At 45.1% G+C, this 24,739-nt stretch overlaps 2 protein-coding genes across 5 annotated transcripts in view; one reads left to right on the top strand and one right to left on the bottom strand.

Moving 5' to 3' along the window:
- The window catches only part of ELP4 (elongator acetyltransferase complex subunit 4), a 522,158-nt gene extending 507,378 nt beyond the window's left edge, over positions 1 to 14,780 (bottom strand). For both annotated transcript variants that reach the window (XM_077460872.1, XM_077460873.1), the window contains exons 1-2: positions 14,571 to 14,780; positions 7,160 to 7,195 (exon numbers count right to left, since the gene is read on the bottom strand). In XM_077460872.1, the coding sequence (XP_077316998.1) occupies positions 7,160 to 7,195; positions 14,571 to 14,745 (211 nt within the window). In that variant the 5' untranslated portion in view covers positions 14,746 to 14,780. The remainder of the gene's footprint in view (positions 1 to 7,159; positions 7,196 to 14,570) is intronic.
- A 1-nt stretch (position 14,781) lies between these two features.
- Positions 14,782 to 24,739, top strand: part of IMMP1L (inner mitochondrial membrane peptidase subunit 1) — a 74,928-nt gene continuing 64,970 nt past the window's right edge. For 2 of the 3 annotated variants that reach the window (XM_077460875.1, XM_077460876.1), the window contains exon 1: positions 14,782 to 14,895. The gene's annotated coding sequence lies outside the window, so the exon portion shown is untranslated. The remainder of the gene's footprint in view (positions 14,896 to 24,739) is intronic. The other variant, XM_077460874.1, reaches the window with a different exon arrangement.

Genomic DNA, 24,739 nt, shown 5'->3' with positions numbered 1-24,739 from the left:
TTACTATAGTCTCCTTTGATACACATCACACAACCCAGGAGGCTTCAGGAATGTCTCTCCAAGTTGTGCAGCAGCTGGGTTCAGCTAATTGATAAGGAGGTGACAGCCAGCTTCTGAATTCAAGATGGCAGTGCGGTGATGTGATAATAAAAAAAAAAATAAAAAAAATAAACTGTGAAGTCTTCAGGGTAGAGGAAGGCAGCACTGGCCTTCATAGGCTAGAAAATATGTGTTTTGAAGGTCAGCAGCTGCTTATTTCTATCTAGCCTGGTGAAGTTGAATACCTAGTTATCCTGCCATGGACTCCCCCTCCTTCCACAGGATGACAACCCTGAATGGTATGCAGTGAATTCACTGCAATTGCCAGGTATGCTGAGCAGGAGGGTGATCAACAGTGACATCACTGACAACCTCCCTCCTCGTCACTGCAGGACTGGCATCCAGCAGGGCGCCCCCCTTGTGGAGGAAGTGATTAACGGTGCCTTTTTGGAAACTTTCTCCTGCGCTTGGTGGATCCTGTGATTACATAAAAAAGATGCCCATGGAGAAGGTAAGGTGAAAAAAACTTGTATAGCGGGGAAGCTGCCAGCAGAAAAGAACAATGGCCATAGAAGGGTCTAATCTGCCATTTGCCCATCTATAATATCAGTCTAACAAAATATTTCAGTAATATGTTACAAAGCAGTTGGGTTTTGATAATTAAACAAAATCGTATCATCAGCAAATATGGTGACATTTCTCAATATTCATCCACCTCCCTTTTAAAACAGCCACATACTACAATGGCCACCCCCAACCTAACATATTTATAATAATAATATACAAGTATGAAAAAAATGTAGTAAATTTCCACAGACATGACATCGGAACTCGACATGTAGAAACTGATGGAGCATGAAAAATTAGCAAGGACACTGCAGTGACAGCTGTAGCATACAGATGTACTATAACTAGGATGCAAAACAATTCTACTTATTTGAAATCCAGCTGTCATGCAAGATTGAAAGCTATACTATTCGTGTCATACCTTTCTTACCATGCATCTAACATACCATCAGGGTTTAAGGGGCTCCATATTGTAAAGTAAAGGCAAAACTTTTTTTTCCATTTTGGATAAAGTAAGGGAGGTTTTTTTTAACCCGTTTTTTTGCCCATTCTGGAGATTTCCCTTCACTTCCTGTTGCGTAGCCAAAAGAGGAGGTGGGAGGAAATCCCTCCAAAGTGGTTGTCACTGGAACTATTGTCACCAGTGGAAGATCACTCCCCCCAGCAATATTTAGACCTTCCATTTTTTGATTAAGATGGACCTAAGCCCTGTCTCTTGTTATGCTAAGTCCCACCCTGCCATTTAGTTGTCAGTTGCGAGCCTATAACGGTCAATGAGGCTTTGCAGATCAATAGTGTAATAGCAGTGCCAGGGGATAGTAGAGAGTGTGGCTGTTCTTAGTGCCACTTTAGACAGAGGTCAAGACTTTGCCCAGCTTTGCCCAACTATAGCCTGGTTGACAAGACGTGCTATGATATCACAGGTGACAATGTCTTTTCTTCTTTAAAAATGAAGCCAAAGCATTAAGTAGTAGTTCTGTGCTACGGAGAGCACTTATTCATCGATCGATTCAGCTTTGTGTCTTAGTGCTGGATCACGGCTGTCACTCATAACCAGTGGCTGCAAGCAGTCCAGGGTCACTTGAATGGGTAGCGTGCAGCAGTGCTCGCCGAACGTGACAGAGGGTATGATTCCTGCCCTGGCCAAAAAGCAAACCATCTAGGCAGTGGCATCCTGTACCACAGGTCAAAGGAGATAAAATTGCTCGATTCCCCCATCACTGAGTGAGTATTGATGGGAGTATTCCTCCTGCAACACTATTGTGTTCTGTCAGCGGGGAGTCTCCCCTGGCGGCCGAATACAACAGTCGCTGCTGGCAGCTATAGCCACTGGCCATGATTGGGCAAAAAGAAAAAACTGACATGCTGGTTGTACTAAAGTCAATTGACAGATTGACTTTGGTACAACCAGCCTGCCCATAGATGGATCGAAATTGGTCCAGTTCTGGCTGAACTGGCCAAATTTCGATCTGACTATGGCCGGCCCTAGCTACCTGTGTGCATGGGGTTTTCAAAACTGATCTGTCTGATTTTCATTTTAGTTTAACCATTTTTTTTCTAGATAAATTACCTCTGTGATTTCAGGCACACAGTGTTCTTTGATTTTTGCTTGGACAACTATATCTATAAGTGCGCTGTTTTTACCATATCTGGTCTCAATAGAGTATTGAAATGGATTTTTAATTGGATGTGATTAGGTACATTTTATAGTTACTTGGAAAATAAAGAAAAAGAAAAACTTGAAAAGAAATCCAAGAATCACATCTAAGCACTAGTAAGTTTTGCATTGTTGTTTATGGGTATACACTATATTGTCAAAAGTATTGGGACAACTGCCTTTACACACATGAACTTTAATGGCATCCCAGTCTTAGGCCTCTTTCACACGGGATGGATCAGTGATGATCTGCCCCGTGAACATCCATTTGCTCAGCAGGGATCGCTCCGTCTATCCCCGCTGAGCAGGAAGATGACAGGTCTGTCTCCGCACAGTGCGCAGGGATGGACCTGTCAGAGCGCCGCTCTCCTCTATGGGAGATCGGATGACGACAGACCGTAGAGTCCGTCGTCGCCCAATCCGATGACGGATGGAAAAGTAGGTTTTTTCTCCGTCACACTTTTTCAGATCGGAGCGGGTCGAATGTCAGCGGGCATGTCACCGCTGACATCAGACACTCCATAGAGGTCTATGGAGCATCCGTTCAGGTCCGCCTAAAAAACTGACAGGTGGACCTGAACGGATCGTTCGTCTGAAAGAGGCCTAAGTCTGTAGGGTTCAATATTGAGATGGCCCACCCTTTGCAGCTATAACAGCTTCAACTCTTCTGGGAAGGCTGTCCACATGGTTCAGGAGTGTGTCTATGGTAATGTTTGACCATTCTTCCAGAAGCACATTTGTGAAATCAGGCACTGATGTTGGATGAGAAGGCCTGCTTCACAGTCCCCACAGTCCCCATACTAATACATCCCAAAGATGTTCTATCGGGTTGAGGTCAGGACTGTGCAGATCAGTCAAGTTCCTCCACCCTAAATTCGCTCAGCCATGTCCTTATGGACCTTGCTTTGACTGGTGCGCAGTCATGTTGGAACAGGAAGGGGCCATCCCCAAACTGTTCCCACAAAGTTGGGAGCATGAAATTGTCCAAAATGTCTTGGTTAGCAGACACCTTAAGAGTTCCCTTCACAGGAACTAAGGGACCAAACCCAACCCCCGAAAAACAACCCCAGACTATAATCTCGCCAAATTATTTGGACCAATTCACAAAGCAAGGTCCATACAGACATGGACGAGAGAGTTTGGGGTGGAGGAACCCTCATTGGCCTGCACAGAGACCTGACCTCAACCCGATAGAACACCTTCAGGATGAATTAGAGTGGAGATTGCGAACCTGGCCTTCTCAACTAACATCAGTGCCTGACCTCACAATTGTGCTTCTGGAAGAATGGTCAAACATTCCCATAGACACACTCCTAAACCTTGTGGACAGCCTTCCCAGAAGAGCTGAAGTTGTTATAGCTGCAAAGGGTGGGCCAACTCAATACTGAACCCTACAGACTAAGCCCCATACACACTATCAGATTTTCTGCTGATTTTTGTCTTTAGGTTTATCAAAACCATGTAGTGCAAGGGCCTGCCTGATTGCATACACATTGAAACTCCTAAGGTTTGACCTCATATTATATGGTTTTGGTAAATCTGAAGGAAATAATCAGCAGAAAATCTGATAGTGTTTATTGGGCTTAAGACTGGGATGTCATTAAAGTTCATGTGCGTGTAAAGGTAGGTGTCCCAATACTTTTCACAATATAGTGTATGTTAAATAGTCTACATAAAGACCTATAAGGACTGTGACAATACCTACAACCTAATGAATGTTTACTGACAGCAATGGACAATACTCTTCAATGCTCCAGAGACAACAATCATTAACAAGTGGATCATGATTCAGATTTCCAAAGCAATGAAAAAATAAATCTAAAAAACAAATGTTATTACACTTTTGAACCATACAGCAAGATCATTTGTTGGTCTTGGCATAATAAAGACATGTTTATACCATTTAGTGTTCATTTCAGAAATATCTTACAAGCAAAATGTTTTGGAAGCAAAACCCACTAAAGCAGATTGTCATCGACGTAATGGACGCCTGCATCTCTTTAACGCTAGCAACTTTTCTGGCACCAAATGGATATGTTACGAGTGTTAGGAGAGCAAATTGACTGCAACATTAGTAAATGATGGAGAAATAAATAACTTATTCATGCAAATATATGTTAAGTATTTTTCATACGCTTTATTGGATAGGCTAGGCATATTTATGTAATGTTTAGACATATCTGAAGCGTGGAAATGCCCTTGAGAACAGCACACTAACCACATTTTCACATGCACTGCGTTCCTCCACCTTATTTAATCCTCTAATGATGCAGACAGTAGCTGAATCACTCAAGACGTATTGATTTGAAATGTGACAATATTCCTATATGGCTGAAAATTAGAAGTTTGTTGAGGGTTACACAATCATTAAAAAGTCATAATTAACAACCCATATCCATATTCTTGTTCTTTATCTTCCTTACTAATGGGAGTTTTATTTAAAAGACTTTTAAAAAGAGAACACCTTTGTATCCGAGCTTGTCATGTAGTAACAGTGGCTCGGTGGTTAGAATTGTTGTACCGCTGTGCTGAAATTAGGGTTGCACTGATACCATCGGTATACTAGTATCAGTATCGGTATACTAGGATTGGTATCGGTGCCGATATCGGGCATTTGTAGGAATACGTGATACTTGTACTCCTGCAAACGCCACGATGCTTCATCCGATACCTAGGCAGCCAGGGGTGATCGGTGCAGCGGTGGGGGGGGGATGTACAATTACCGATCTCCCTGTAGAGATTTCAATAAAGTAGCTGACAGCTGCTTCTCTCCCCATGGCTTTCAGTTGCTATATTGATATCTATACAGGGAGATCGGTGATTGTAACTCCCCCCACTGCTCCACCGATCACCCTTGACTGTGCTGTGTCCTCCTCTGGTCTCCCGCCATGTCCTCCCTGCTCCTCCAGTGCCCCGCCATGTCCTGCCTGCTCCTCGGGTCCCCCGCCATGTCCTGCCTGCTCCTCGGGTCCCCCGCCATGTCCTCCCTGCTCCTCGGGTCCCCCGCCATGTCCTGCCTGCTCCTCGGGTCCCCCGCCATGTCCTGCCTGCTCCTCGGGTCCCCCGCCATGTCCTGCCTGCTCCTCGGGTCCCCCGCCATGTCCTCCCTGCTCCTCAGGTCCCCCGCCATGTCCTCCCTGCTCCTCGGGTCCCTCCCCATGTCCTCCGGTCTCCCGCCATGTCCTCCCTGCTCCTCCGGTCTCCCGCCATGTCCTCCCTGCTCCTCCGGTCTCCCGCATTGTCTTTCCTGCTCCTCGGGGTCCCTCCCCATGTCCTCCCTGCTCCTCCGGTCTCCCACCATGTCCTCCCTGCTCCTCGGGTCTCCCGCCATGTCCTCCCTGCTCCTCGGGTCCCTCGCCATGTCCTCCCTGCTCCTCGGGTCCCTTGCCATGTCCTCCCTGCTCCTCCGGTCCCTCTCCATGTCCTCCCTGCTCCTCCGGTCCCCCTCTGTCCTCCTGCGGTACTCCCCTGTCCCGAATCTGTCAGGATGGAGAGCGGAGAAAGGAGTCAGTAAATACGTCAGCAAAAAGTAAAAATAATTTTTTTTTTTTCAAAATTGATGGCCTTTTTTTGTTTATACCACAAAAAATAAAAACCGCAGAGATGATCAATTGCCACCAAAAGAAAGCTCTATTTGTGGGGGAAAAAAGGAGGATGTAAATTTTGTTTGGGTACAGCGTCGAACAAGTTTTACGAGTGTTAACCCCTTCCCTGCCAGTGTCATTTATACATTGATCAATGTAATAATGTCAATGGTCCCCAAAAATTTACCAAAAATACGTAGACTACATAATTGGCCTAAACTGATGAATACGGTATATATATATATATATATATATATATATATATATATATATATATATATTTATTTATTTATTCTTTCTTTTTTTTTTGGATATGTATTATAGCAGAAATAAAAAAATATATATATTTTTTTTATCACAATTGTCAGTATTTTTTGCTAGAAAATTACTTAGAGCCCCTAAACATTATATATATTTTTTCAGCAAAGACCCTAGAGAATAAAATGGCAGTCTTTCAAACGCTATTTTTTTGAGAAAATTCTTCAAGGAAAATAAATAAATAAATAAACCGCAAAATTAGCCCAATTTTTTTGTATAATGTGAAAGATGATGTTATACCAAGAATTGTCACAGAATCTGGATTCTAATCACGATCGTGCAGCTCTAAATCAGCATGATCTGATTTGGAACAACACAAAATAACAGCAGTAAAACAAAGCAAAGAAATTACGTCAACTTGAGTCCCCCTGAGTCCCCATTAAAGTCTGAATTACATTTGAACCCCTTTGCAAAATGAACAGCCTATTTGTTACTATGAAATAAAATGATTATGAAATAGAACCTATGGACTCTAATTCCGCGTACACACGCCCGAACTTTCCGGCAGAAAAGGTCAGACGGAAGCATTATGTCGGATATTACGATCGTTTATGGGCTTCATCTGACTTTTTTCTTCAAAAATTCAGAAGGACCTAGAAATAAAACATGTTTCAAATCTGTCCGATTGAATCAATTTCTATCGGGAAAACCGTTAGTCTGTATGCTGGTCCGACGGACCAAATATGACGCAAGGGCAGCTATTGGCTACTGAACTTCCTTTTCTAGTCCCGTCGTACGTCATCACGTTCAAAACTAACAGACTTTGGTCCATTCGTGTGTGGGCAAGTCCATTCATTTGGAAATCCATCATAACTCTGTCAGGAAGACTGTCAGACCTTTTCTGCCGGAAAGTCCGGTCGTGTATACGTGGCATAAAGGTAACTAAGCAGGAGGCAAACAGCAGTGCAAGGCAGTCACCCATATGCATGAAGCTACACACTGCAGGACATACTACTAATGCATGAAAAAAATATATATATATATATATACTGACCAATTACAAGTAGCGTTCCAACTGCTAGACCACCACCTATAAAAAGGAGGAAAAAAAAGAGAAATTGGAAAAATATAAACACATGAAATCAATAAACATTAGGACATTTGCATATAGTATGCTGCTTCTATACTACATCCCCATCCCAAACAGAGTGGCTTGTCTTGCAGATCAGAACTGTATATTATTCCAACTCTACAGAGTGGACACCAACTATACTATTAGTAAGTCTGAAGAGCTGTCCTTGGTTCTGAAATAATTCCGTAGGGTCCATGAACACTGACTTAAAAATCTCTGCTTCCATAGGAGTTTTGTGTTCTGCCTGTAGAAGTAGCTCATTGTTATCATATGTGTTGATGCACATTAGGACCATTCGAGGCATATTTTAACCATTTGCCGCCAAATCACGCACATGTACGTTATTTTGAGGAAGTGTGTGTACCAGGGTGATGCCTGCAGTTAGAGGCATTACCCCAGTATCATTTTTTAGACCGGGCGTTCGGCTATAATGTGATAACAACTGATATGGCTAAATAGCCACTCGACCATTATCACAAGCAGTGCGAGGGGGGGACTTTCTCCCTCCCCCCCTCCACCTTAGGTAAGGCAGGAGGTGGTGGGCTTGAGCTTGACCTCTAGAAGCGAGGCCGGTGTTGGACTTGTCATAAATTTCAGTTCCTGAAGCTAAGCTTGGGTTCCTTCCTTCCAACCTCCTATACCTTGTATATTTCCCTCATGGAACATTTCCAGTATAATCTTGCCTAGATTTATTTTGCATAGTGAATTTGTTTCATAAAACTGCCTGTGATGTACAATATACTCTTAAGTGGCGCTAATGAAGGTAATGGAAATGTATTTACAATGTAGCTATAAACTGCTATGGTTGTCAATTCATTGTCCAGATCACATTGCTGGTTGGCAGTCATGCTTACAGCTATCTCCCTGTCTAAAGCAGCCTTTTCCCACAGGGTTCCATAGTAGCCAAAGGTTCCTACAGAGGTTTGGAGTGTCTTGAGCAGTGGTGGATTGATCCCTCACCTACACAGACCACCAATGTAAAGGAGAAATTCTCCACTGATATCCATTGTAAGGGGTTACTTCTAAATTGAACAACAATGTGGGAGACCACAAGCATGCTGATGTAAGGCGTGACTTCTCCATGAACCACCAACTGAGAAGGCATTACCCACCAATTTAAAGGAAAAATTTCCCTTTAACTGAAAACGTAAGAGGGTAGTTCACTGACCACCAACCTAAGTAGACATATTTCTCCAATCACCACTAGCGTAATGGGACACATCACTTTTCTACAATGATTTCCTTTTGTGACTATTAACAAAATAACTGTCATATAGAGCAGGAGAGTGTTGCAAAATGCTCCACCCTGGGTGTCAAATATTTCAGGTAGGTCACTTCACTATTCACACTAATTTACTGTGAACTGTAGTTTTTATTATTAGGGGGTTCCCTAATGTTGAGAAAGGCTCATATAAAGCATCACAATATGCAGAGAGCATCACAACACTAAAGATTTGCAGAGGGCTGGACTTTGGGTATGAGACTGTAAATGATAAACTTTAGCTTCCATATTTCAGTCCGAATAGCCAATAGTCAAACTTTGTGACATGGAAAGTTGGGCAGCTTCAGTTCCCAGCCAAAACCCCTGCCCTGCTGTGTAAGGTAGATCTGTGAAGGTGGGGGGGGGGGGGGGGGGTTGTTGACACTGATGTGAATGGGGGGGGGGGTGAGGTGAAGGAGGGACTGAGGAGGCTGATAAAAAGGGGGTGGGGGAGGCACCAAGGACAATGATGTATGAAAGGGAAACTGTGATGTGAAGGGGTACTGTGATGGGGGCTGTAATGTGAAAAGGAAAGGGGACTGTGATATTTCTATGAATGATGATTTAAGAAGGGGGAGCTGTAACTTAAAGGTGGTGTAAAGGTTTGGACTGTAATATGAAGGGAAGACTGAGGACACTGATATATAAAGGGGACTGTGAAATAGATTGCTTTAACCACTTGCTTACAGGGCACTTAAACCCCCCTCCTATCCAGACCAATTTTAGGTTTCCAGCGCTGTCACACTTTGAATGACAATTGCGCAGTCATACAAACACTGTACCGAAATGAAATTTTTATCATTTTTTCCCCCAAATAGAGCTTTCTTTTGGTGGTATTTGATCACCTCTGCGATTTTTATTTTTTGTTAAAAAAATGTAAAAAGACTGAATTAAAAAAAAAAAAATTATTTTTTTATAAAATTTTAAAACGGGTAATTTTTGTCCGTCATTGATGTACGCTGATGAGGCGGCAGTGATGGGCACTGATGGTTACATTGATCGGCAGCACTTCTATGTGGCACTGATTGGCACCACTGGTGGGAATTGATAGGTGGCACTTGTAGGCATTGATATGTGGCACTCGTGGGCACTTTCAGGTTCAGTTTATGAGGCATAATTGCCTCTTCTTTTTGGGACCGTTGTCCCTTTAAACTGATCGGTGATCGGAGAAAAAAAAAACGATCACTGAACTTTTGTTTTGATCACATGATCAGCTGTCATTGGCTGACATCTGATCACATGGTAAGGGGCCGGGACCGGTGATCACCCGAGTCTCAGCGACACGGGCGCGTGTAGGGAGCGTGAACAGGGGAGGCCTCCCAGGAATTCACATCCACGCTGTGCCCGTCATTCGGCCATAGCGCGGATGTCAGATGGTTAAAAGGGATGTAAAGGGGTTGTAAACCTTTGTGTTTTTTCACCTTAATGCATCCTATGCATTAAAGGTGAAAAAACACCTGGCAGTGACTGTCCCTATTTTATTTACCTGAGCCCTGGAACTTGACCCGATGGGGATGCGCTGTCTCTCTGCCCCTCTGTTCTTGGCTGTTTGGATAGATTGATAGCAGTGCAGCCATTGGCTCCTGCTGCTGTCAATCAAATCCAATTACGCAGCTGCCGGGGCCAAGCCATACATTCGGCGGCTATGTCGCACCCGCAAGGTAATCCCCTCAGGAGAGCGCTTCTCTTAGGGGGTTATCTGATGTGGAGAGGAGCCGAGAGAGCCACCAGGGGATCCCAGAAGAGCCGGCTTGGGACCACTCTGTGCAAAATGAGCTGCACAGTGGAGGTATGATAGGTTTGTCATTTAAAAAACAAACGCTTACAATCTTTCCTAAATGTACACAATATAACTGGGTACTAACATTTAAAGGGTAAAGTTGATCCAGGGAATATCTGAGGGGATCGGGAAGGAATATTTTCCCCTGCTCCTCAGTTCCCCTTCCCCCTGAAGGGGCTAGGGACACGGATATAAGAAGGGGACTGTGATATGAAGGGAAAGACTGAGGATGCTTACAGAGGGGGTCTGTGGACAATGATATAAGAAGGGGACTGTGATGGATCTGAGTCATAATACAAACACTTTTGCTAGAAATAAATTTTACTGACCTAACCTTCATGAGTTTTCATTCCAATACCCCTGCTATAGAGTTTCTATTAAGCAATTGCTTTGAGTCAGCGCTTACAGGTAAATACCATGCATAACATATGTTGAAAGCACATACAGTATAATCTTATGGAAATCCTGCTTTTGAAAGGAATGACCTGGCATCAATACTTTATAATACAGCAACTTTGTGTAATGAGGCAATGGGGGAAAAGCAGCTTTAGGTGGGGTGCAGGTATAGAGTGGATTCAAGAGGATGGCAAACAGGCTGGCAGATGTGGGTTACAGGTTTATATCAATGGGAGTTCACAGAAACATACTCATGAAGATCTCTAGGCAGCACCCCAGTTTGTGATTTTATCATTATTTAACTTCTAATGCCCCGTACACACAGATTTTCCGACAACAAAACCGTGGATTTTTTACGAAGGATGTTGGCTCACACTTGTCTTGCATACACACGGTCACACAAACGTTGGCCAAAAATTCAGACCGTGAGAACACAGTGACGTACAACGAGCCGAGAAAAAGGAAGTTCAATAGCCAGTGCGGCTCCTTCTGCTTGAATTCCTAGCATGCGTGAGCTTTTGTACGACGGACTTGTGTACACACGAACGGACTTTCCGTTAAGCGAAGTTGGCGGAAGATTTGAGAACTTGCTTTCAAACATTTGTGTGCAGAGGTTCCGACAGCAAATGTTCGATGGAGCATACACACAGTCGGACTTTCCGACAACGAGCTCACATCGAACATTTCCCATCGGAAAATCCAACCGTTTGTATGCAAATTTAGAGTCATAACGCTCTAATGCTTGACATAAATTGTTGAGTCATCGCAACGAGAGAATCTAAGGTCATTTGACTGGAATGTCCTCCCCTGTGTCCGCACTGCCAAGGTTAACTGCTTGTTTAGTCTAGAACAGGGGTCTCCAAACTACGGCCCTCCAGTTGTTCAGGAACCACAATTCCCGTCATGCCTAGTCATGTGTGTGAATGTTAGAGTTTTACATGGGATGTGTAGTTCCACAACAGCTGGAGGGCCAAAGTTCGGAGATCCCTGGCTAGAAAGTAGTAAAAGCACTTTTATCTATCCGATCCTCCATTCCCCTAGCAGACTGTGCTATCAGCCCACTTGGAGGTCTGTGAAGCCTGCATTGGTCTTGATGATGTCAGAGGACTGGAAAGACTAAGTTTAGTTATGTCAACAACAAAAAGATCAGCACAAGGGATGGTACTTACACTGAATGGGAAGTGTCTTGCTCTGTGGCTGCTGCCTTAGTTGAAATATTCAATCCGCCCACCAGTAGTATTCATCTGGAGCCGTCATAGGCAACTGGTCAACAGTGCTGAATATGCCTGCCCTTTCCAACCCCTCCTCCATTCAAAGAAACTCTGATCAATGAAAAGTGCTCTAGTAATGAATAAGGCAGACCTTTTATTCACTGCTCATCCTCCATTCATTCAAAGCACTTTTTTTTTATTAATGGAAGCTACAGTATAAGAGAGGGGAGTGGATGGCAGGCATAGTTGGCACTCTTGATAAGTGCCTATGACAGATCTGGTGGCATTTTTAACCCCCACGGTACTGGAAAATCAAAGCTGTGGGGGGATGAAGTCAGAAGCTACAAATACTGTAGCTGCTAACTTTTACTATATGGACACTTACCTGTCCAGGGAGCCAGCGATGTTGGCACTCGGGTGCTCTCACCGCCATCTCCACTAAGGGAAAATGGCCTGTTCCCTACTGCACATGCGCCTTCTGATTGGCTGGGTGGCGGAGGGAAGAGGAAGGGGGCCGAACTTCCGAGAGAAAATAATCCGACAGATTAGGCGAACCATCAGATTTTGTAACGGAAGTAATGTTCCGTTGCGGCCATCTTGGTACACCCCACTCGTCCACAGTAAGAATAAAGTGAGAAGGTGGCAAGAGGACATCTTTTAACACCCACCAAAGTCTTGCATGTCACACCTTTCACCAGTAAACTCTGTTTATATAGTGAAATACAGTATTTTGAAATCCGTCACTGTTTTGATGTTGAATTGTAAAAGCAGTGGTGTTCTGTCAGATTAGCAAACCTGTGCGATCAGCAGGATTTCTGTTGCTTTTAAAATTCCACACCAAAACAGTCTGACGGATCTCAAAGTACTGTATTTCACTATATAAGCTCAGTTTACTGGTAAAAATAAGTGTGAAATGCAAGACTTGGGTGAGTGCAAAAAGAGGTCAGCTTGCCATCTTCTCACTGTATCTGTGGATGAGTGTGGGGTGTACCAAGATGGGCGTGACGGTGTAGTGTCATATTTTGCTCCCCATCGTAGAATGCTCAGGAAGTGACGTTGCGGCCAGAAATTTTGCACTATGCATGCGCGATGCGTTCCAAACACTTGTGCCATGCGTTCCAAAGGATTTGCAACAATGCAGACCAGTGAAACCGTCAAACAATGTCAAGGAAATGAGGGGAGGTAATCCTCTCCCCAAGCCACAGTTACCCGCTCTCTCTCCGCCGTTCTCCGCTCTGTCTAAAGTTAACATCACGATTACCTCGCCTCACTTCCGTGACATTATCTGAAGATTTCACTGAACGGCATTGTCGCAAATCCTCTGGAAAGCATGGCGCAAGGGTTTGTAACACATTGCGCATGAGCAGTGCGGAATTTCTGGCTGTAACGTCACTTCCGGAGCATTCTACAATGGGGAGCAAAATATGACACTACAATGGAACATCACTTCCTTTACAAAATATGATGGGTCATCTAATCTGACGGAACACCGGCGCTGTCTCCCGTTCCACCCACTCCTCCCTGAAAGGTGCCAAATGCATGGCTCCCAACTGTCCCTGATTTGCAGTAATATCCCTCTGTCCCTCATTCCTCCTTTGTCCCTCATTTTGGTCCGATCCAAATAGATGTATATAAAATGCACTTTTTATCTATCAAAAAGTGTTTTCCAGCGCTACACCTTTCATCTGATTTCTAAATTGCTGCATTTGTAAATTCCAAAAGCCAAAATAAAAGGAATAGTAGTGGTAAAAAAAAAAAAAAAAATCACTTGTGGTTTTAACCAATCTTGTTTTTTTTGCACAATTCTCTTTTAAGCGGTGTGGCCGGGGGGTGTGTCCTATGCTTGCATACTTTTGCAGATAGGTGTCCCTCATTCACATCTGATAATGTTGGGAGGTATGCACATGTGGGGGGAGATCAATTAAGCTTTTGGGTGGAACTCCGCTTTGACCCTTGCAGTGCAAACGCAGCCCCGCGGCAAGGAGGATTTGTTTTAAATTTCAGGAGCTCAGCTTTGAGATATAACATTTTCATATTAGCGTAAAAAGGAGAGAATGGGTTAGAACCCCTCTCAGGTTTGTATTGCAGTCTGCGCCCCTGTTTCATCACATATGGTGACCGATCACATTTGGCTACCCGCTCGACGCCACCATATGCGTTCCAACACTGTGGCAATCTGCGCTTGCACAGAACTTTGTGCTCACACCCCTGAGTCCAGGTTCAAGCCCCACCATCCAAGTGGACATAGAGTTAGATTATAATTATGCAGAGTGAAGTGAGGCTGTGCCCGAAGCGCGGCGAGCGAACCGAGGTCGTGCCCTAAGCGTGGAGAGCGAAGCGTGGGCAAGCCCACAAGGGGTCCTATGTTGGAACGCATATGGCGTCCTACACGCACTCCAGCGGGTAGCAAAATGTGATGGGTAGCCGAATGTGATGCGACACCCCCATTAGGGAGATTTGCCCTATCTGTCCTGATTACTAATGTTACAGAGAATTATAGGACTATAGGTGAATCTCCCAATGGGGACACGTGCTCCTGTGACAACTAAGAGGGAATCTCCTCACGTTGGAAAGATATCCTCCGATTCCCTCCCGCCCTGCGCTCACACCATGGAGGGGACCCTCGTTATGTGGCGCCCAGGCCGGGCCGCTGCCTCAGTTACCATGACAGCCAGTGACACACACCTAGGATGTGATCCAGAGAGGGGACCCCGGTGGAAACCAGCAGCTGCCCGTTGTGCACGGACGGTCGGGCACCCCGGATAGCCGGGAGTTTCCCCCGAGCCTTCCTTCGGAAGCTGGTCTCGCCCCCAGCCGGCACATTTCTACCGCTCATGCCGCCGACACCGGGCGCAGCCATCTTGCTCGGCCGTCAACAGCGCGGTGCATGGCGGGAGCGCCAACGTCACTCCCGTCCAATCAGAGAGCAGGCGGCTGCTCAGCGAGCCAACCCGGTCCTTGTTTATTTAGCGGAGCGTGCTGGCCGCGGTACACGGTGTGAGTCTCTCGGGTGAGTAGATGAATGGGGCTCTATGTGGGCAGGGCGGGGGGAAGGGTCATGTTAGAGGTCACGGGAGAGCAGTGCGGCCTCCTGGGTGCTGACAATGATATTCCCTCACTAAAGTCTAGTATTGACCACACTGTCTTTAGGTTTACACCTTCGTAGGGTAGGAAGGGGTGAAACCTCTGCTAGATGATTCGTTTGCTGTCTGTGTCACAGTAGGGGGGAGATTTTCCTTCATTTCCTGTTTTAAAGAAACAACAGGAAATGAGGGGGTTCTCGGGTTTTGTCAAGTTGTTCACTATAGTACCTAATGCATAGCTCCAAACTGTCTCTGATTTGGAGCAATGTCCCTCTGTCCCTACACATTTGTCCCTCTTTTTGGTCTGATCTGTATGGTCGTTTATATAAAATGCACTTTTTATCCTTCAAAAAGTGTTTCCCAGTGCTAAACATTTCATCCAATTTCTAAATTGCTGCATTTGTAGATTAAAAGCCAATATAAAGGAATAGTAGTGATAAAAAAAAAAAAAAGTCCTTGTGGATTTAATTAACTTTTTTTGGTTGTGGCAGGGGGCGTGTCCTATACCTACATATTTTTTATTAGGTGTCCCTCATTCCTATCTCAAAATTTTGGGAGGTATGCCTAATGTATTGGGACTAAGGATGAGCTCCAGCGTGTTTGCACGCCACATGTGCAGAGCCCGCCAGGAATTCCGCACTGCAGGGTGCTAATCGCAGGCAATGAGACATTTCCCGATCTCTGCAGCCGTGCATCAGTACAATGTCTCACTGCTTGTGATTAGCGCTCCGCAGTGCCAACTTCCTGGCCAGCTCTGCACGTGGAGCATGCCAACACGCCTGCGTACATCCTTAACCTCCTCGCGCCCGCCCTATAGCCGAATGACGGCCGTAGAGCAGGCGCGTTCGTTCGGGCGGTCGTCCCTGGACGGCCTGATGTTTACTTCCGCAATGCGCGCCGCCGCGGGCGCGCATCGCGGAAGTTCTGTGTTCGCCGTGTCCCCCGGGGACAGGCAAACACAGATCGCTGTAAACGGCCAATCACAGCGGCCGTTTACAGCGTGATCGGCGTGTCCAATGGGAGATGATCTCATATGTAAACATATGAGATCATCTCGCAGCGCCGCTCTCCTTCCTCGCACAGACAGTGCGAGAGGGGAGAGATGAACGGCTGCAGCGGCAGCCGTTCTGATTGTGGAAAAAAAAATTTTTAAAAAAATGAAATAAAAAGTGCCATCCGCCCCCAGCAGTGCCATCCGCCCCCAGCAGTGCCATCTGCCCCCAGTGCCATCCACCCCAGTGCTACCTGCCCCCAGTGCCATCCACCCCAGTGCTACCTGCCCCCAGTGCCATCCACCCCAGTGCTACCTGCCCCCAGTGCCATCCACCCCAGTGCTACCTGCCCCCAGTGCCATCCACCCCAGTGCTACCTGCCCCCAGTGCCATCCACCCCAGTGCTACCTGCCCCCAGTGCCATCCACCCCAGTGCCATCCACCCCAGTGCCATCCACCCCAGTGCCACCTGCCCCCAGTGCCACCTGCCGTCAGTGCCACGTGTCATCAGTGCCACATAGTGCCATTTGTCATCAGTGCCACCTGTCAGTGTCACGTGCCATCTGTTGTCAGTGTCACGTGTCATCAATGCCACTTATCAGTGCCATCTGTCATCAGTGTCACGCGTCATCGGTGCCATGTATTAGTGCCATCTGTCATCGGTGGCACATATTAGTGCCACGTATTAGTGCCATCTGTCATCGGTGCCACGTTTCAGTGCCACGTATTAGTGCCACGTGTCATCAGTGCCACATATTAGTGCCATCTGTCATCAGTGCCACATATTAGTGCCATCTGTCATCAGTGCCACCTGTCATCATTGCCACGTATCAGTGCCATCTGTCATCAGTGCCACATATTAGTGCCATCTGTCATCAGTGCCACCTGTCATCATTGCCACGTATCAGTGCCATCTGTCATCAGTGTCACGTGTCATTGTCCTGGTGCTTCAAAAGTGTAATAAATAGTCAACAAGTTAGATGTGTAACTTATGTTCCTAGAACACATGATGGCGCTACCTGCATGTTGGGCCTCTCTATGTGGCCAGGCTGTGAAAAAGTCCCACACATGTGGTATTGTAATACTCAGGAGGAGTAGCAGAATTTTTTGGGGGGTGTCATTTGTGGTATACACATGCCACGTGAGAGAAATAACCTATTACAATGACAATTTTGTGGAGAAAAAAAAAATGAAAAATCTTAATTTTGCAAAGAATTGTGGGGAAAAAAATGACAACATCAAAAAGCTCACTATACCTCTTACTAAATACCTTGGAATGTCTACTTTCCAAAAAGGGGTCATTTGGGGGGTATTTGTACTTTCCTGGCTTGTTCGGGTCACAAGAAGCGAGATAGGCCACCAGTACATCAGATGTGATCAATTTTGTGCGATTCGCACCACAGCTTGTAGACTCTCTAACTTTCACAAAGACCAAATAATATCCACTAATTTGGGTTATTTTTACCAAAGATATGTAGCAGTATAAATTGTGACCAAAATTTATGAAGAAAAATTAATAATTTGCATAATTCTGTCACAGAAACAAAGAAATATGCGTTTTTTTTCAAAATTTTCGGTCTTTTTTCATTTATAGCGCAAAAAATAAAAACCCCAGAGGTGATCAAATACCACCAAAAGAAAGCTCTATTTGTGGGAAAAAAAAGGACAAAAAATTCATTTGGGTACAGTGTTGCATGACTGAGTAATTGTCATTCAAATTGTGAGAGCACCGAAAGCTGAAAATTGGTCTGGGCAGGAAGGTGTTTAAGTGCCCAGTAAGCAAGTGGTTAAAGAGGAAGTAAACTCTCCCACTCTGATGCTTCTTTTCATTTAGTCCATTATAATAAGTAATTATCAAACTATAGCCACTGTAATCCAGCCCAAATCGCATATTACTCACTGTTTAAAGAAACTTTAAAAAACTTGTTTCCAGGGGTTAGGCAGCACCATCTTAAGTATTGTTTTCTGAGTCCACAGTGGAGTGTATTTCCACCCTTACATTGAGCACTTCCTGTACTGTTAACCAAGCCTCCTTCTCAATCCAACGTTTCTATGGCAACCCTGCTTCCCTCTTCGTGGCTTACTTGTTTATTTCATAGTATCTACTTGTGCCAATGCCTAATGTTTCCCTTTGTCAGACTTATCCGCTTCAGCGGATAAGACTGCAGTACTGGCCAAGTTTAGACTGTATGTGAGGTCACATGGTGTGTAGGAGGAAGCTCTGAGTGATTAGCAGAGTTCAGTGTTGTGCCATAGGAAGTTCTGATAACAGATAGATAAGACATAGTGTGCCTTAAATCAGGGGAGATCTGGGCATGCTCAATGACTTCATTCTACAGAACAAGGATTACAACCATACTAAGCAAGTAAGGCGATATCTACAAGCAGTGTTCATTAGGGTTTTTTATGCTGATTTACATGGGACAAAGTTGTGGGGGAGAGTTTACAATCACTTTAATTGGGACGCCTGTCTTTACACGCACGTGAACTTTGATGGCATTTCGTCTGCAGGGTTCAATATTAATGTAGCAAGGTCCCAGGCCTTTGGTCTAATGAGAACCTCCAGGGCCAGGGGTAGCTGACATCCTTGAGTATGTGATGGGTTGTGAGGCAGGGTGAGTGAAAAGGAATTAAAGCTATTGGGTGCCAGACACTTCTTGATTCCAAAAGAGTTTATTTCTCTTAAACTTTTTTGGGGGAGAGGGTTAAGGCCAGGACACCTTTGGGTAGTTGCAAGATCAAGTAGCAGACTCTAAGACTTCAATAGGAGGACAGCCATGCAGGGAAAGGCATCCAGCAAGACACCACATCTGCATGTGTAGGAATGCGGTCTCCTACGGCAAGTCTTTTTTTAACACAAAGCTTAATGGTTCCTTCACTTCTTCTTGTAGTTCTTCAACACCTAAGCTCCCAGTCTCTCTCTCTCTCACTAGAATAGATGATTCACTGCCACAGACTCCCGTGAGCGCCTCTAATCTTCATGGTGGTATCTTCCTCAAGCGTCACCCCCGCCTCTGCTGGGTCCCTAGCTTGGCACTCAAGATATCTCTCAAGCTTCACCACTGCTGGCCCGCTTGCTCCCTGGCTTGACACACAAGGCTGCTCTGCAAGTGTCACCTCCACTGGCTGGGTCCCTGGCTTGATACTCACTGAAGTTTTCAGATTCTTCACAGTCCCCGGTTGGTGAGAATGCTGCTCCGGTACTTGCTTCGGTTACTCACTGTGGTCCCTGGTAACAAGGTGGATGTTCCCTTTAGCGGCGACCGCTTCCCTTCTACCTCTGGCCAGCAGAACCGTCATTTCTGGTTGGACTGCAAGCCGCAATCCCAACCCTACGCTTCTCTCTTGCTTCTGGATAGGCCCTCAGACAGCCTAGCTGCCAGATGTGCCCGGGATATGCCTCATCTCTGGCCTAGCAGCCTGGGCAGTACAACACACATCCACCCAGACAGCCGTCCAGGTGGCACAGAACCCCAATCACTTGACTCCACCCAAATATATAGGTTCTCAAAGCAGGCCAAGTGATTCAAGAAAACGCCTGCCAATTGGCAGAGATACCTCATATACCCATTATCGGAGCCTGCAATGCCCTTCTCATATCTATTATCACCAGGTACCCTTCTCATATCCAGTAACACCAGTGATAGAAAAGAGCAACAAGGTCAGACTTGGGGAGAAATCAATTGATCTCTAACAATTAGCCAAGATGACTATTACTGGCAAGTCAATTTTTGAGGAGCAACCCTGCCTAAACTCCAGGGTGCTACATCGAGTTGGCCCACCCTTTGCAGCTATAACAGCTTCAACTCTCCAGTTTGAAGTTGTGCCCCCCATGTTCTTGAGTTTGGTTTCTTATTGAAAAGACTGGCTTCCTGAACCTTATTCACCCCTTGATGTATCTAAAGGTTTCAATCATGTCTCCCCTTTCCCTTCTTTTCTCCAGACTGTACATATTTAAGTTCCTGAAGTCGCTCTCAATGTTTTATCGACCACAACTTTCACCATTTTTATTACCCGTCTCTGCATTTGTTTTATCTTATCAATATCTTGTAGTAAGACCCCTTGCACACTGGGGCACGGGCTGCGTTAGCAGTAAAGTGCCGCTAGTTTTAGCAGCACATTTTGGCTGCTAGCGGGGTGCTTTTAACCCCGCTAGCGGCCATGGAAATGGTCAAAACCACCGCTGCCCAATCACTTTGAAGGAGCTTTGGCAGCACTACCCATTGATTTCAATGGCAGGGGAGGTATAGGAGTGGGGTATACACCACATACGCACTGCCCCAAACATGCTGCTTGCAGGACTTTTTTTTTCGGTCCTGCAAGCACACAGCCCCAGTGTGGGAGCACTTGGGCTTTCACACTGGGGAGGGTTGAGAGGTGGGTTTTTTTTTCGGGTGCTATTTTTAGCGCTAAAACGCTTGAAAAGAGCTTTCAGTGTGAAAGGGGCCTTGGTGAGGTCTCCAGAACTGAACACAGTATTCTAAATTAGATCTCACTAAAGATCTATATAGGGGAGTCAGGACCTCCTACTGGTGATGCATCCTAGTTTTAATGTAATTTAAAGTTGGGCTCCACATGCAGAGAAACAAATTACATCTACACTATATTACCGAAAGTATTGGGACATCTGCCTTTACACGCAGATGAACTTTAATGGCGTCTTAGTCTGTAGGGTTCAATATTGAGTTGGCCAACCCTTTGCAGCTATAAACTCTTCTGGGAAGGCCATCCACAAGGTTTAGGAGTGTCTATGGGAATTTTGGTGTGGTTTTTTTTTTTTTTTTTTTTTTTTTTTTTTTTGGGTTTGGCCCTTTAGTTTTATTGAAGGGAACTCTTAAGGCGTCAGCTTACAAAGACATTTTGGGCAATTTCATACCCCCAACTTTTTGGGAACATTTTGGGGATGGTCCCTTCCTGCTCTGACATGACTGCAGACCAGTGCACAAAGAAAGGTCCATAAAGACATGGATGAGCGAGTTTGTGGTGGAGGAACTTGACTGGCCTGCACGTGACCTCAACCCAATAGAACACCGTTGGAATGATTTGGGCCCCATTCACACTTGTGCAACTTGGGACAGCAAAGTTGAATGACACGTTGTTGTACCCCATGATTTCCAGTGAGTACCGTTCATATCTGTAACTTTAAAGTAGTCGCTGCACTACTTCGGTCCAACTCTGATGCGATTTGAGGACCAGGGCCCTCAAGATTGCACAGGAATTGCTTCAAGTTGCACAGCTTTCAGGTTGTACAACTCTTAATGGGGCATTATTGCAAAGACTGTGAGCCAGGCCTTCTTGTCCACATCAGTGCCTGACCTCACAAATGCTCTTGTGGAAGAATGGTCAAACATTCCAATAGACACACTCCTAAACCTTGTGTGCGTGTAAAGGCAGGCATCCCATTACTTTTAGCAATAGTGTATGTGTGGGTCAGGAAGGTGTGCATCATTGTGTGTGTTCCCAAACACAGGCAGAACATAATGCTTTTTAGCAGATGCACACGGCTGCCATTAATTCTTGATAGCTCCCCAACGTATCGGCAGCATGTGCTAAAGCCCATTGTGTCAGCACTGTGCAGGGTTTTTTTTTTTTTTTTGGCTGAAAACACATCCATATAGCCAGTGAAGTGACTGGCCTCAAGTGATACACAGAGAAGGAGGCGGAGAGCTGAAATTACACACTGAAAAGCTCAGTGAGGAGAGCTGATTGGAGGGACAAGACACATCCCCCTCCACACAGCACGCAGGAACAGAGTTGAAGTTGTCAATCAGCTGGAGGCTCCTCCGCTGTCACCTTTCTTCTCTTTATGTCAGTAAAACGCGTCAGAGTGACTAATTATAGCAGAGGAATAAAGCAGCAGACAGAAATGACATAGTGCTCTTAATTGAGACAAGTGCATACCATTGAGGAACATGCTTTCTTCATGTTTCATGTCTGATGTGTGCAACCACTTTAATGACTTGTCGACCGCACTATAGCCGAATGACGGTTAGTTCAAGGAGGTCATCATATTACAGCCTCCCATGATTGCTCCCGCCACATTCTGTGATCGGTGTCCAGAGGTCACTGCTGATCATAGATCAGGGTAAAGGTTCAATCAGTGGCTCTTTATTACGTGATTAGCTGTATCCAATCACTGTCAACAGAAGCTGGTTACAGCATGAGGAACAGAAAAGAGAGCCGATAATCGGCTTCTCTAAAAGGGACATGTACACTGATAATCAAGGCACTAATCATCAGTGTCCTGATTATCAGTGTAGTCCCTAGAGTGCCCACCAGTGCCTCCTAATAGGCTGCACTGATGGGCGAGGCCGATCAGTGAAGGAGCAAAATTATCGGTTTTCAAAGTGCAACATCGCTGACTGCTGAAATTGGCCTGGACTTTGTTTTTTTTTTTGTTTTTTCCTTGCATTTCTGTGGGTAGGGCAGCCCATTGAAATGAAAGGGCTGTCCTAACTACAGAATGCATCCCACACAAATGTGATTCCAGTAGGGATGCACCGAATGGGTTTTTTGGTGCCGAAACCGATACCGAAAATGAAAAATACACTAGGCCGAAAACCGATACCGAAAATGACTGTTTTTAAAAAATATTTTTATACAGGAGGTGGTCAGAGACTGGGGACATGGTACAGGAGGTGGTCAGAGACTGGGGACATGGTACAGGAGGTGGTCAGAGACAAGTTTACACAAGTAAACACAAAATGCAATTTGTAAATGAAGGTGTTTATTATTAAAGGTGAAAAAAAAATCCAAACCATCATGGCCCTGTGTGAAAAAGTGATTGCCCCCCTTGTTAAAACATACTATAACTGTGGTTGTCCACACCTGAGTTCAATTTCTCTAGCCACACCCAGGCCTGATTATTGCCACACCTGTTCACAATCAAGGCATCACTTAAATAGGAGCTGCTTGACACAGTAAGGTCCACCAGAAGATCCTTAAAAGCTACACATCATGCCGAGACCCAAAGAAATTCAGGAACAATTGAGAAAGAAAGTAATTGAGATCTATCAGTCTGGAAAGGGTTATAAAGCCATTTCCAAAGCTTTGGGAATCCAGCGAACCACAGTGAGAGCCATTATCCACAAATGGCGAAGACATGGAACAGTGGTGAACCTTCCCATGAGTGGCTCACTTGCCTCAGTTAAGGTCAGCGTTCATGCCTTCACCATCAGGAAAAGACTGGGCAAAAATGGCCTGCATGGCAGAGTTCCAAGGAGAAAACCACTGCTGAGCAAAAAGAACATCAAAGCTCGTCTCAATTTCTCCACAACACATCTTGATGATCCCCAAGACTTTTGGGACAACATTCTGTGGACCGATGAGACAAAAGTGGAACTCTTTGGAAGGTGTGTGTCCAAGTATATCTGGCATAGAAGGAACACTGCATTTCATAAAAAGAACATTATACCAACAGTAAAATATGGTGGTGGTAGTGTGATGGTCTGGGGCTGTTTTGCTGCTTCAGGACCTGGAAGACTTGCCGTGATAAAAGGAACTATGAATTTTGCTGTCTACCAAGAGATCCTGAAGGAGAATGTCCGACCATCTGTTCGTGTACTCAAGCTGAAACGAACTTGGGTTCTGCAGCAGGACAATGATCCTAAACACACCAGCAAGTCCACCACCGAATGGCTGAAGAAAAACAAAATGAAGACTTTGGAGTGGCCTAGCCAAAGTCCTGACCTGAATCCTATTGAGATGTTGTGATATGACCTTAAAAAGGCCGTTCATGCTCGAAAACCCTCTAATGTAACTGAATTGGGACAATTCTGCAAAGATGAGTGGGCCAAAATTCCTCCAGGACGCTGTAAAAGCCTCATTGCACGTTATCGCAAACGCTTGGTTGCAGTTGTTGCTGCTAAGGGTGGCCCAACCAGTTATTAGGTTTAGGGGGCAATCACTTTTTCACACAGGGCCATGATGGTTTGGATTTTTTTTCACCTTTAATAATAAACACCTTCATTTACAAATTGCATTTTGTGTTTACTTGTGTTGTGTTGTCCTTGACTATTGTTTAAATTGGTTTGATGTTCCGAAACACTTAAGTGTGACAAACATGCAAAGGAACAGGAAATGAGGAAGGGGGCAAACACTTTTTCACACCACTGTGTGTGTGTGTGTGTGTGTGTGTGTGTGTGTGTGTGTGTGTGTGTGTGTGTGTGTGTGTATGTGTGTGTATATATATATATATATATATATATATATATATATATATATATATATATATATATATATATATATATATATAATTATAGCAGAGACCCTAGAGAATAATTTTGTCACTATTTGCGCAGCGGTCTTTCAAAGCAATTTTTTTGGGGACAAAATACACTTTAATAAAACAAACAGTAAAGTTAGCCCAATTTTCTCTTAATGTCTTTCAGGATAGCCCCTTGAGAGCGTGGCTCCACCCACTTGTCAGGAAACACGCCTCCACCAAACTTCTTTAAAAGAGGCTCCCTCCCACTTATCACCAGTTTTTGTTTCCTCCAGAAGGGAACACTCAGTGGGGAGTTGGAAGCTCTCAAGGTGCTGTCCTGAGAGGCCAGGCTCCCTACTCCACTATTTTTACCTACCTCAGAGAGCCAGTTCCTCCCATCCCCACAGGCTGATTCGGAGCCTGTTGGTTGGACTCCTTCTCCCTCACTAGTTCTCTGGGAGAGCCGGGACTGCTCCAGGGGTCGTTGCTCCCAGGTGGTGGCATTGGGCATGCGGACGCTCGTTTTTGGTCTAAGACATGTTTTGTTTTTGTTTTTTTCCCTGAAGCCGCCGC

Source organism: Lithobates pipiens, unplaced genomic scaffold (assembly GCF_037356315.1).
Source record: "Lithobates pipiens isolate NorthernLeopardFrog02 unplaced genomic scaffold, aLitPip1_a1.2 Scaffold_10, whole genome shotgun sequence".
Classification (NCBI taxonomy): domain Eukaryota; kingdom Metazoa; phylum Chordata; class Amphibia; order Anura; family Ranidae; genus Lithobates; species Lithobates pipiens.
The sequence above is the reverse complement of the archived record's forward strand: the minus strand, read 5'-3'. Positions and strand labels throughout refer to the sequence as shown.